General features: G+C 42.4%; 1 protein-coding gene and 1 long non-coding RNA gene across 3 annotated transcripts; one reads left to right on the forward strand and one right to left on the reverse strand.

The window, feature by feature from the left end:
- Positions 1-3,048: 3,048 nt before the first annotated feature.
- On the forward strand, positions 3,049-7,789 carry LOC138618068 (uncharacterized). Of its 2 annotated transcripts, none has more exons than XR_011310695.1 (3): positions 3,049-3,528; positions 3,929-4,903; positions 7,320-7,399. It is a non-coding gene; the product is annotated as an uncharacterized lncRNA (long non-coding RNA). The 2 variants fall into 2 exon arrangements; XR_011310696.1 differs by lacking the exon at positions 3,049-3,528 and adding an exon at positions 7,697-7,789 and having other exon boundaries at positions 3,535-4,903; positions 7,320-7,615.
- On the reverse strand, positions 6,087-13,649 carry LOC138618067 (transcriptional repressor CTCF-like). Its single transcript, XM_069693557.1, has 13 exons — positions 13,495-13,649; positions 11,616-11,882; positions 11,324-11,506; positions 10,879-11,242; positions 10,569-10,739; positions 10,095-10,228; positions 9,877-9,997; positions 9,635-9,784; positions 9,268-9,428; positions 8,992-9,174; positions 8,745-8,901; positions 7,783-7,929; positions 6,087-7,597 (listed from the first exon to the last, which is right to left on the reverse strand). Exons 2-13 carry the CDS (start codon positions 11,859-11,861, stop codon positions 7,338-7,340), a joined length of 2,277 nt encoding a protein of 758 aa, XP_069549658.1. The 5' UTR covers positions 11,862-11,882; positions 13,495-13,649; the 3' UTR covers positions 6,087-7,337.
- Between the last annotated feature and the right edge of the window lie 235 nt (positions 13,650-13,884).

Genomic DNA, 13,884 nt, shown 5'->3' on the forward strand with positions numbered 1-13,884 from the left:
TGAACAAAGAGGACAGTGTCCCCAAACACCTCACAAGACTGGAGTTTTCTTAAAAAAAAAAAAAAACAACAAAAAAAAACTTTCATGCTCTCACTGCATGCACAAACACATTTATCCATTTGGGCCTCCGACAATCAAGCGACACTTCAAATCAGAAGATATATTTGACAAACTAAATCATTGATGATGTAAACTGAATAAGCCTGCAACTAATCAATAGTTTCATTACAAGCAATTTGTGAAGTCTATACACTGTCGGGGAAAGATATTCAACTTAAAAAGTCATCAGATGAGAAACCAAAGAGGCTGTAATTAGTGGATCTGTGACGTTGTTCCTTGATAAATGATCTGAACCATTAAACCATTGATTATCAATATCTGCTGATGGACTAAGAGCCCTGAAACTGTAGTGGTGAATTAGAAAGTGACACGAAAACTGGTTTCACATGAACAAAACCAACCAAAACTAGCGATCAATGTATTTTAATAACAGTCCTATCTGCAAAGGATGAAATTGGCAAATGTTTTGTTTTACTTTACAAAAAGGCAAAAGATTGATTGATTGTTGGTCAGTTCACCCACCAGTCATTTGATATGTTGTCTTGAATTGACATTAGTATTCAGGGAGCATCGGTGCAGATATGGACAGCTGTACAGCTCACGAGCCCTTAGGCAAAGTGGTCATCCACACACTTTGTGGTGTTTAAAGAGGAAGAGGAAGAGGAGGAGGATGAGGGGCAATGGTGTTACGATACAAGGCGACCACCTCTGTCCCAGATTACTGGATTATCCTAACACGGCGGCAGCAGGCCACCGAGTCGGATCAACGCGCTCTCACCTCGCAGCTCTGATCTTCTCACCGCAAAAGGATGCAGCTCAACCCGCAAACTTGTGAAACACCGTCGAGACGGATTTTTGTGTCCCGTATATATATATATATATATATATATATATATATATCTCACCCCTCAGCTCCCCCCCCCCCCCCCCGAGCTCATCACAGGCCACAATAAAAAGAAGAAAAAAAAGAGAAAAGTCCACACCAGGACCCCCACCCACCCTCCCTCCCTCCTCTCTCCCCTTCAAGTATCAGCCCACCGGCCCACCGCTAACAACCGAAACCCCGCTGCTGTAGAGGGAGGGGGGGGGATGAAGTCAGGCAGAGCCATTTCGACCGCATCACCAGCGAGGCAACTTCACGTCGGACGGACTCATCATGCCCATGTAGAGAAAAAAACGAGCAGGCTTCTCGTTGTGACCTTGGCGATTAAAAAAACCCAAACAGCGGCCACCTACCTCTGTTTTAATGTCCGACAACCCGGAGGATGTGACCGCGGTCCCATTTCCGAGACGAAGCAGCACTCAGTTTGTAGCGGTTTACTGTTTTATTCTGGGCGCTGTCCCTCTCCTTGATTTCGCAGTTTTTTGTGTCCACAATAAAACCAGCAGCAGGCACCCACCATCACTTCCGGCTCATGGCTTTCAGAATAAAAGCTCCCCGAAAGGGAACTTCAATTTGCAGCTCGCAATGGAGGCAGAAACGTTCAGACGTTACAGAAATTCAGGGTTGCAACTAACGTTTGTTTTCATTATCAAAGCATCTGTCGATTATTTTCTCGATAGATCAATTGCTTGTTTGGTGTTTAAAATGTCAAACATTGTCGATGTTGTCAACCGGTGTCTCCCAAAGTTAAAGGTACATCTCAAAACTCATTCAGTTTATATTCACAAATATTCACATGCTGGAGGCAATTTTTTTTTTTTTTTGTGTGCATTTTTCCTGAAAAAGAATATCTCACAGTGATCAATCAATTATCAAATTAGATAGTGATTCATTTTTTTTTTGTCAATCATCTGATTAATTAATCAGCTAATTGTTTCAGTTCTGATGGAATTATAATATTTCAAAGGACGCAGAGAAAAAAACATTTTTTTAGTGTTTACAAACTTAAAATTGATGCAAAGGGAGCTACAGATAGAGGACTGGAACGGCCCAAATATCGACCAGTGGGTGGAAACAAAATATCAGTTAATTTGGACTCATATTAAAAGAGGTTTTTTTGGTTGTCAAGTAAAGTCAGTTTTATTTAAATAATTATTTTTTTTTGCACACCTTATATTAGACCATCACTTTGGACCACATAAAGGAAAAAGGAGAAAACCAGGGAAACACATCAGGGATTCCTCTTTCAGCTGGGATAGAGCAGAAGTCATACAGAGTACACAAACACAGATATATAGTTTCTAATATGGTTAAGCAGTATGACAATAATGGGGGAAAACAGATCAAATTAAGTAGCCTGAATATTAAGTGTATTGAGTTAAAGCTAAAAACAAGAGGCACAAATTTCAAATCATTGTACCATTGTTAGCAGTATGAAATGATACAGGAAATAAAATATTAGACAATCATACATAAACATTAAACTAATTGAAGATACTAGCTATATTAGAATAGGAATAACCTTGTGGGTTGTTCTAATTATTCATTATAAAATGGACATCTTTTTCATTTTGTCCCTCTATGTCTATAACACATTTTGAAACTATATTTTTGTAATTTCATCATCTTGACAACTTGTTTATTTCAGCCTAGCTGAAGCCCATTCATTTGAATAAATTAATATTCTGACAATTTTTTATGTAATCATCAAAAGTTAAACAGACAATGATTTTTTTTATATAATGGGATTTTTCTAGAAATCAACATCACAATTGTGATAGAAGGAACCATGTTATACACATTCAGTATTAATGATGGATAACATTTTCTATAGTCAGCACTGTGGCTCCAGGACTCTCACAAGGTTTTCCAAATCTTTCCAGAACCGACTGGCAGTGACAACAGACAACAACAGACTTGTCGTGCATTAGAAACCTTTTAGAAACCCGAGCTAACGTATTCACTAGAGGCCGCAGTGTTACGGATTGTACACCGAATTTAACCCCCGAGTTGCACATTAAAAAAAAAAAAAAAAAAAAAAAGCCCTGATTTTATTTTGAAATGTTGCTCCTCCGACCGGAAGTCGACTAATTGCTGTGGCAACAAGGATGTCCCTCAGTCTGTCACTGTTTTCTCCGATGCTGCGCTGGCGACGCCACGGTGAAACCAACGGAAAAAAACAGGCATGATGTTTCCGAAGGAGCGAGCCTCGGAGAAAAGTACCGACTTCTCCTCCGGCCGTGTCGGTCAGCCGAACCGGGCCCAGATAAAAGCGCGCAGGTTCCGTTTGGGCCGCTAAATCCCATCAGGTGCAGCAGCCCCGATGGCCGATTGTCCCAAGTTTGAGCATTAAGCCGGAGAGGGGGGCGGCGATGAAGGGGAAGCATGTGGCAGACTTCTTCCTCCAGGACGAGACGGCTGCTCTTTAATGTGGTGTTAAACAACGGGGGGAAACCAAACTGCGTATTTGTACAGTCGCTTACCTGCACAACCGTGATTTCAGCGAAGATATCAAATCTGAAACGAGAGCAGTTAAATCCCACAACAGACGGGTCGACACGGTACCGCGTTTCCTTAAAGTCGAGGTTTGTAACATCTTCCTCCGACCCACGACGTGACTGTGTCACTAGCTTCAGCTAGCACCACAGCTGTTCAATGATGAGGATCCAGACCTCAGAGAAAAACAAGATGTCAGGATGAATAAATAAATGATGCTTATTGTTGACGGCAGATGTACACGTAAAGAGACGACACGTTTAAAAATGTATTGGGCAAAATTTGTAACCTACTTGGGTTATGTGGACATGCCATACTCATTTTAATGTGGCCTAACCTTTTCTTTCTTTCTTTCTTTCTTTCTTTCTTTCTTTCTTTCTTTCTTTCTTTCTTTCTTTCTTTCAAGCTCTCTCTGTCACTGCAAATGGAAACTTTGCAATCTCTTTCGGACACTTTAAAAAAAAAATTTAAAAACCCTCCACATTGCAGATTGTGCGTTGATTCACGTTTAAATTCAAGCGATTTGATGAAGTCGTGCTGCAGCCATTATCACACCAGGCACATGGCCTCCAACATTTAGTGAAGGACCCATTCAAGGAATAATGACATCGCCTTTTTCATCGGCGGCGATGTTCACGCCAGTATTTTGCTTTAAAACCTGTATTGGCCGGCAGCGTTGAGGGGCTGATGTTACGGTGAATGCGCAGAGCTGTTGGAGAAGAAAGTTACAGATTGTATCCACGGCTCATGTCTCGGCATGTTTGCCGACTGTTGCATAAAATCTAGTTAGTCGTTGCCAAATATCGACATCCAGTGGAAATTCGGGCCTTTTGGGGGGGAAGCAAACATTTGATACAGTGCCTGCAGATAAAGGTGATATACTTGAACATAAACACCAAGGAAATTTGCTTTTTCAATCAGTTATTCAACAAAAACGATCTTCTTTTGTGGATAAAGTAACTTCACCCCTGGTGTCAGAACCCTTCATCTGTGTTTTTAGAGCCCCATCCCTTCGTGGATTTCCAGATGTGCTTACAGGATCATTATCTAGTTGAAAGTTCACGGTTAAACTTTTGGACAGATGGTGTCACATTATCTCCAATCTCTCTTTGATACGATGCAGATTTCATAGTTGAATCGATGACTACAGGCTGCTCGGTTGCCGAGGCAGCAAAACGAGGCCAGACCGTGAGGTTTCCACCACCGTGCTGAGACCCAAGAGCTTTGATTACACTGATCCAAAATACCTGGTCTCTGACTGCATTGAGCTGTAACTCTAAACTTGGACAGCAGAGGCTTTTCTTTTTTTTTTCTTCTCATGACACACCTCTCATGCAGGTCGAATTTGTGCCGTCTCTCTCCGACCGTGGACTCGTGCACTTTGACACCAACCGCTGCTGATCCTGCGGTAAAAGTTCGGGGTTCTTGGAGACTTCTCTTTGGAGTGAACGGTCGGCTCTGCAGGTGAATCTGCTGGATGGCCAGTCCTGGATTAATTGGTAGTTATTTGAAATCTGTGCCGCTTGGGAGATCATTTTCCTTTCAGTGGAATGATTTCAAATCATTTGGAGATCTTTTTGTTAAATCTCTTGCCTGACTCTCAGACATACACAGCCTTTTTTCTGAAGCCCTCGGATAGCTCTTGAGATGTTGACATGAAGACAACACGCACTTTAATAGAGAGCAGGACACCTTGGATGTCAGAGGTTTACATAAAACAGGTTCCACCCGTCACTCCCTCAGGAGGGTTTTATGAACGGCCTCTAATCTGCTTCTATCTTTATTGGATTTGAAGGTATGATAAATGGAGGGTGGACTGATCGGTTTTGTGTAAGTTAAATTATGAAAATAACAATGTACGTTTTATGTAATTTGAGCTCATCACCATAATCAGTCACATATTTACTTTAATATTTTGAACATGTCAGCAATTTCCTTTTGTTGGCGGAAATGTAATTGTAAAATAGAAGGATTATCCTGTTTAGTGCTGATACCGTGTGAATATCATCATCTGAAAACCAGCAAGTGAAGCTGACATGTGTCCTAACTGACAATTAATGGGAATTAGGAATTTAACATTCACAGGCAACCTTTTAATAAAAATAAAACATTTTCTTACTTTCAGTATTTCTTGGGCAGAATAATTTCTCTTGGCAAAATAATACATTACAGCTGATTTTGTTGATATTGTAGAAACAACAGGAAATTAAACATGCATGGCAAAATCTAATGGAATAGCAGTGAGAGCGTTTGTAATTAGCCCCAACATGCTTTTCTCACTTGATGGGAATTCACATGAGGCCACATGCCGAGGAGTCGGGTCATTATTTTTGCATCTGGCAAATTCTTGTTCGTGTCAGTCATATTGAAGATTTAATGTAGTGGACACTTACACCGCGTAATGATCCTGTTAGTGCCAGAAATCCATGATGTTTGGGTTTAACATGTATGAAAACTAAGCCTTTTGTAACTGCTAACAAAAGTGTCAGTGAGATTTTGAGTGAAATCTTAGTTAAGGGTTGATAGCAATAAATGTCTAAAATTGAAAGTCATAATGTAAAATACATATTTAAAGAATACCAGTGTGAAATAGACAAGACCTCTAGTTCATAGACGTCCCTTAGACATAAAACTCAAGATATCAAAATAATATCAAGCTCTCCATTTAATAAAATATATTTGCAAGCAAAATAAACTGACATTTTTTGTGATTACTTATTTGTTTCTCAGCCGATTTTAATAAACAACAATTGAATCAAACGTAACATTTTAACTGCTCAGGCAAACCAGATTTATTTTAAAAACTATAACAGCTGCAGAAACCAACGTCAGGCTAATGTCCACTTCCCCCCCCCCCCCCCTCAAAATTGGTTGTACAGTCGAACATCTCTTTACATCTGCCACAGCTATTAAAAGGTCATTGAAGCTACCATTGCCAATGGTACAAAAGGAAAACATCAACTCAAAGTGGAATGGCTACACGAGATCAAAACGATGTTCTTTCCTTGCACTCATCAGTGACAATGTTTAGTACATGCACAATCTACAGGTGTTACAGTAGCAAGAAAGGAGCAGATATAAGCAGTCTATTACGTTTTTAAAAACTAGAATATGCTTATAAAAAGGGATTTACTAAATCACAGAAAAAACCAAAACCCCAAAATAAAAATATTCAAAATAGTTATTTTTCTTCACCTTAAAGTGGCTGTGATTTGTGGCAGTATCATCTTCCTGAAAATTGACTCTTTATTTCTGCAATTGAAAAAGATTTTTGGCTTGATTTTACTTGTTTTTTTTTTTCCCACCATGCTGCTCTCAAGTCAAACCTAAATACATATTTTCACCTTCAGTGTTTCACTGGAGAGCAGTTTTGTGTCCAAACTGAGGCACATGGAGCTCTTCAGTGAGGATTTATAAAAAGAAAGTTCACACTAAAGGTTCACTACTATCTTCAGCTTGAACCCACTGGCTCTGGTCTAGAAGTAAAACATAAAAACAAAGGCCTTAAAAAAGAAAGGATGGATTATATTGCAGAAATGTAACATCAAAAGATTTTATAATGTAGATGAACAGGCATAGTTGTTTGCTGCCAATTTACTGAGCTGCAGGACACCAAAGGCCACAAAGAAAAAATAAGATACTATTGTCAATGACAGCTACCTCAAACTACAACCCAAATGTACTGAAATGCATTTTTTTTTAAGGTAAATTCTTATTAAAAATATTTTTCACTCATCCAAGTCTTTATCAATACATAGTTAATAAGCAAATCTTAATTTACAACAGTGATGTTTGTTTCTGTGCATGATGCAAGTGTTTGTTATCCTAAATTCCAAGAATTAAAATGAAGATGAATACAAAGGTCTGGGTGTGTTTACAGGTTGGACGCTCACGTCCATCACCGGTCCATCATGCTGAGAATCATCTCAGGGGTCAGGTCTCCGTTCGGAGGGGCCTCGGAGAGCGGCACCTCTGGTGCCGCCTCTCCTGCCTGGGACAACTCCTCCATCTGAATGGTTGGCTTCCCTCCACCAACCACCACCTGCTCGGCGGCATCCTCGGCGCCCTCATCATCGGGTTCGGCTCCGACCTCCTTCTTCACAATGATGTCGTCAACCTCTCCAGTGGCCTCGTCCTCCACACGGATGATAGCAGCCGCTGTTGAGAGAGTTTCAGGTCAGTCTCTGGTACTTAAACAGAAAACGTTACTTTTCCAGACGGGTGTAATGGATGGAAGGGAACTTTGTGATGTTCTAGCTTTGTAGATCAGACGATGGATCTCACTGTGCGTGTCAACGTAACACAGAAGAGGCTCCAAGTGATCGCTCGAATTTGACACTCACTGTCAGGTTTGTTCTTTGGGGGCCGTCCACGTTTCCTCTTGACTGGTGGCTCCACTGGCGCCGGGATCGGGACCACAGGTGCAGCCTGTTCCACCTCAATCTCAGTTAGCAGTTCCTCTTCCTCCTCTGCCTCGTCCATGTCCTCCTCTACATAGGGAAGAGGAGGGAGAATAGTAGGATTGAATAAAATGTTGACATGAACATATCTCCCCTTACAATCTTAAAAGTTAAACTGACCACTAGGACATAGGTGTTTCTTGTAATATTCTTTGGGCAATATTTTCCTTGTATAGTGACAGTGGAGATGGAGAGGAAATGTGGGGAAAGACATGCTGAGGCTGTTGCTCAGTCGGTAGAGTGGGTTGCACACTAATTGGAAGGTTGGTGGTTCGATCCCAGCTCCTCCTGTCCACATGCCCAAGTGTCCTTGAGCAAGACACTGAACCCTAAAAAAACAAAAACATTGCTCCCGATGGTGTGTTGTTGTGTAATTGTGTTGTAAGTCGTTTTGGATAAAAGCGTCAGCTAAATGTAATGTAATGTAACATGCAGTAAAAGTCCTGGCTGGCTGGTTATCAAACTGCAGACTAACTGCACAGGTTAAAATTGACTAAATGTGCCACAAGGTTGAGTTTTTTTGAGGTAACCTGTAATCCTCACTTTACAAATTTCTGTGCAATCCGTATCAAAAAACTGCAGTATGACCTCAGGATTGATGAAGCCTATTGACCACAACAAGATCCTGTGGAAAATTTCAAGCAGACCTAAAATTAAACTGTAAGTTGTTTTAACTTCACCACTGATCTTGACAAAAAAAAAAAAAATTATTTAAAAAGACAAACGGACTCGTCCGACCCATTTCAAACAAATCCCCCACACATATTCTGATGCAAGAACAAGATTTGCAATAAAGACACTGAATATTTGCACTCCACATTATCAAATGAATATGTTTACAATACCTGTGTCATCGTCATCCTCGTCATCATCCTCATCATCATCCCTCCTGGCCTGCATCTTCCTTTTCCTGCCACGGCGGCTCTTTCTGGGTGTGGGAGTTCCATTTTCTTCTTCAGCAGTTTCACCCGTGCAGTTGTCCGTATGACGCAGCATGGTGTTCTGTGGAGGAGACACACCATTGTCACACCTCAGTGACATACCGTACAAAACTACTGTCGCATGCATAGTAAAGTCTTAGCTCAGCCCTACCCTGCGAGTGAATGTCTTGTTGCATTTGTTGCAGATGAAGGCAGTGGGGACGAAGTTGGGATCGTGGTAGCGCTTGAAGTGCATGTCCAGAAGCTGCTTCTGCCGGAAGGTTTTGTCACACTGGCTGCAGGCAAACGGCTTCTCCCCCGTGTGTGTACGCTTGTGCATTATCATGTGGCGTTCCTGTCGGGCAACAGATAAAAGTGGTTCAAGTCACGCAGCATTAAAATAGACGAAAAACCACGGCACGTATTGCATGTTCCACGCAACACCGACCTGTCTGCAGCAGTAGTCGCACTGTTCACATTTGAAACGCTTCTCATTCTTGTGAGTCTTCTGATGCTGGATGAGAGCGTAGCGCTCATGAAACACAGCATCGCAGTAACGGCATTTCTTCCCCGTCTCAATAAAGGAGTGCTGCTTCCGCAGGTGAACGCCTGGGATAGAAACAGCCATGGCATGAAAACCAGTCAGCGAAATGCCACACAGCCTTGAATGATGTGAAGCGATCAAGTTCTCTTACAACCATCATTTACGTGGACTTATTTCACGATATCAGACTAAATGACATAAAAACCATTGTCTGCCACCGACCTTACATATAATACGTGGTATGAAGTGGAAACAGTCACACATCACTTACCAAGGTCACTCTTGCGTGCGATGACGGTATCACAGTGTGGGCAGTGGAACTTGGCCACATTCTCCGTGTGTTTCTGCAGAATGTGCATCTTCATGGTGCCGCTCTGTGTGAAGCGAGCATGGCAGATGTAGCACTCGTACGGCTTCTCGCCTGCAACAGAAGAGAGATTATAGCGAGTGAGGTACTCTTCTCAAAATGGAGGGAAACTGTGTTTTGACCACGAGAAGCTGGGTGCATCCTACCTGAATGTGTTCTCATGTGTCTCTTCAGCTTGTAAGTGTCTCTGCTGGCATAGCTGCACAGACTGCATTGGAAGGGTCGCTCGCCTGTATGAGAGCGGATGTGCCTTTTCAACTTGCTCACCTGAGAACAGAGACAGAAACCCGAGAATAAGAGTTTGTCCTGCGGTAGAGTGAGAGGAATTATAGACCCGGCTGGTTCTCAACATGGTATTACTTGCCTCCACACTGCAATAGTCGCACATTGAGCACTTGAATGGCTTCTCGTGTGTGTGTTTGTAGCGACGATGACGCACCAGCTCACCGCTGGTCACGAATGCCATGTCGCAATCTGTGCATTTATGTGGCCGAGTGCCTTAAAAAAAAAAAAAAAAAGACAATGAGAATGAGAACAACACTCCAGCTGAGAGGAGTTTATGTCCTTAAGTTGGATAGATAGGTAGATAGTTACTTTATTAATCCCATAAGGGGAAATTGTTTCACTACAGCAGCATTATAGGTACAGGAAAGCAATAAAACAACAGTAAAAAATATTAAATATAAAAATGCACAGTATATACAATAAGATAGAATAATTAAATTAAATTAAAGCTAACTAAACAATAGTGCAAAGATTCACCAAATCACCAATTCATTCAAATTATTATAAACCAAGCTGTTGTCAGCATTTTCATTTCTATCAATTTCTGAATTACCTGTGTGTGTATTGAGGTGGTTTCTCAGCAGTGTGACTGTTCTGAAGGCTCTTCCACACAAGTGACATTTATGTGGTCTCTCATCTGTGTGGCTCTTCATGTGTCGATCCAAGTTAGAGCGCCTTGGACAGGTGTAGCTGCACAGCTCACATTGGAAAGTCTTCTTTACACCTGGACAACAAAAGGGGAAACAACTGGTTCATACTTGGCAAAAGAGTGTAAACAGGAACCTCACAATGAGCCAGTTTTCCAACACTTTTTCCTTTTATGTAGTTTACAATGTATCCGAAACACCGAGTGGAAGTCGAACCTTTTTTCTTGATCTTTGTGGGCTTCGGTGGCTTCATGTTGCCCACAACCTTCTCGGCATTCACCTCTGACAGCAGCCCCTCCTGCTGCTCTTCCTCAAAGTCGTACACAGAAACATCCATGTTACGATCACCCTCTGCATAGCGCAGGCAGCTCTTCTTCCCTTTCTTTCCTTTACGGGCAGTGGTAATGGGCTGGTAGTCTGGGTCCTTGGACCATTCGGGGTCATCTTGCAGGGGCACAATGGTTTCCACTTCTGCTGCCTCTTCATCTTCCGCTCTCGTCCCTTGGAGCTCCTCATGGGCTGCCTGGAGCTCCTCCTGCTCTACAGTCTCCACTTCACCATTGGCACCCACTTTTACCACCTAAATTTTCAACAAGAGAAGTTGAGGACACAACTTAAAAGCACTGATCTTTTTACACAGCAGCCCAGAGTTGTTTCTCACCTGGAAGCCCTCAGGCAAGGGAAGGGTGTGACAGATAACCGGGTCTGCATCCTTGTTGGCTGTTGAGGCCTCAACATAGGTGGCCTGGAGCCCCTCTACAGTTGCTGTTGTGACTGGTACCTGCACCAGCTGGAGCTGACCAAGACCTAATGCAGAACCTGCCTGCTCCTCCATGTTCACCACCTACAAAGAACAATGCAATTTTACAACTCGACCAAATGACATTAAACATTTCACAACGCCGTCAGTTACTGATCGTCCAACATCAGTTCACCCAGAGTTCTATACAAACCTGGAGCGTGATGATCTGCCCCTCATCTCCACCGGTAACAGTCACTGTGCCGCCTCCCTCCAACACCTCTGTCTTCATTTGCAGCAGAGTTGGATCGAGAGCATCCATCACCATCATCTCCATGTTACCAGCCACCTCACCCTGTGCCCCTTGTATCAAGGCATCTCCGCCCTCTGGCAAGACCTTTCCATCAGAAGTCAGGGCAGCGGCCTGAGCGGTCTCCATGGAAACAACCTCGCCCTCCATGGCAATGGGCCAAACAGCACCCTAAATAGAAAGGACACAAACACAGTTTTTAAAAAGAGAGGAAAACTTATGTCGGTGATTTATTTATTATGTATTCTTTGTGCAAAGAACTCATATCTAACCCTACCATGTAAACATGACTGTCTGTACACACAAACTCTAACCTGCCACAACACTGTGTTCCTATGACCTTTGACCTAAGCTGCAATAGGCGAAGGGCTTTCAATAAATCCATGTATGTCTCAAAAAGAGACCGAAAACATGTCATGGAACATTATGGAAGTTTAATAATAATAAAAAAGATTGCCCTTTCATCAGTATTTGCTCATATGCCAAGAATCTTTACAGTCTTAGTTCTGCTTTTACCTAAATTAAGTTTTGCCCAGATACACAATATATATATATATATATATATATATATAAAAGAGAGACATAAATCAGTATGGATAAGAGAGGTTGGCAATTAAGAAACACAAATTGTCTCACAAGGAGTACCGTTTTCTAACTTATCCCAGGTGTTGTCAAGCAATGTAGTTGTCACTTTATCGGTGAGCTTTTCAGATATGGTAAGTGTAGTTGTATCTGTATGGATATCCAGCCAAAGAGCCAGCCTCCACTAGGTGGACTGACTCTTTAATAAATCAATAAAATGGCCTCTGATTAAATAATCAATACTGCCGGCATTGCTGTTTTAATTAGTGCTTTTCTGTTGTAAACAAACTTGACTAAACTCTCTAAATTATACATCCTTGCAATATGGATTGTTAAGCCTATAATTTACGTGGTAGAAAATAATTATTTTAGATGTAACGATTCGCCTGGGTACTCAAAAAGTACCGCATGCAGACTGCTTCTCCTCACTGCATGTATAGTGAAGTTGAAGATAATGGAGGCCCGCTCGTTATACCGTGGCTTCTAGTTTTAGCTTGTATAACTTATAAAAAGTATACCTCTCTGGGTTTATTGAGCGAGTGAACTACATCAAGTGAACTATATTCCGTGAAGGACCCAACCGTGTTAGATGCCCATGTATTTTCCAGACTTTAAAAACGTTGTTAACTTAAATCTTCACATGCGGACATGTGTTGATTATACATCGACGGGGTTCCTCCGTTTCCATTAAAAATCACAATCAATCGATCGATCAAGTAAATACTTCGGAGTCACTTGTTTGTCTATTTTAAAACGTTTACTTCCTACTATCTCGTTGTTATTAGTTCTCGGGTCATCGGTATAAACGTGAAGCACACAGTTTAACCGATACAAACTACTTTGAACACTGTCTCTTGTGAGTTGGTGAAGTCGGAAGGCGCGAGTACGTCTGAAAACAGGAAACAAAGGGCATCATAAGATGGACGTCAGGCCTGAACTTAGTTAAAACAGAAATACCGGGAAATGCAACCATCGCTGTGCAACTACAACAAAATACCGGCCGGACAGCACCGAAATTCTCAACCGAGTCCGTGAGTTACAGTTTATAGACGAATTTAGTGCATTTTCGATAACGATAGAGGGAGACAAACACCCCCCGCCAGCCGCCTGGCCGGTAAGCCCTACCGTGACACCTAGAGGCCGACGACGGCTCCTACAAAAACGTTTCCGTGTTTGGGGGCAAAGTAATGGTTTTACTTACTCAAAGTTGCTTCCTTTTCTCGTTATAATCAGTTGGAAGCTGAGCGCATACGGTTGCTAACCTCAGTCCCGCAGCAGACGACCGTGTGTGCTCCGCGCCGGGCTAATAATTTTCTCCCGCTTTGGAAGAGTGGGCATAACACAAAATGGCGGCCCATACGAGCTAACGCGGCTGCGCGCGCACAGCACCCGGGGGCGTAAAGGGGCGTGGCGAAGCCGCGTCTGTGGGTGATGGGCGCCAGATTTGAATTCAGGCAGAGGCGTGGCCACCGGACACATGACAGCGATGATCGATAAGAGCGCGGAGATTATTGATTAGTTGCCTGATGAGGGACAGATCAGTTTTGTCCTCGAGCGTGACTTCTTGACCGTCAACAACCTCGAGCCACTG

This window comes from Brachyistius frenatus, unplaced genomic scaffold, assembly GCF_029030835.1.
Source record: "Brachyistius frenatus isolate BFR_SWC_R1_liver_20210118 unplaced genomic scaffold, ASM2903083v1 Contig_15, whole genome shotgun sequence".
Lineage (NCBI taxonomy): Eukaryota > Metazoa > Chordata > Actinopteri > Embiotocidae > Brachyistius > Brachyistius frenatus.

Bases quoted from the DNA above. Each gene is read 5' to 3' on its own strand.
- LOC138618067 (XM_069693557.1), bottom strand. From the start codon at position 11,861: ATGGAGGGCGAGGTTGTTTCCATGGAGACCGCTCAGGCCGCTGCCCTG. The intron at 9,998-10,094 runs GCAAGTAATACC...CTCTGTTCTCAG, and splicing joins GCGACTATTGCAGTGTGGAG to GTGAGCAAGTTGAAAAGGCA. The intron at 9,429-9,634 runs GTAAGTGATGTG...TTTCTATCCCAG, and splicing joins CGCACGCAAGAGTGACCTTG to GCGTTCACCTGCGGAAGCAG.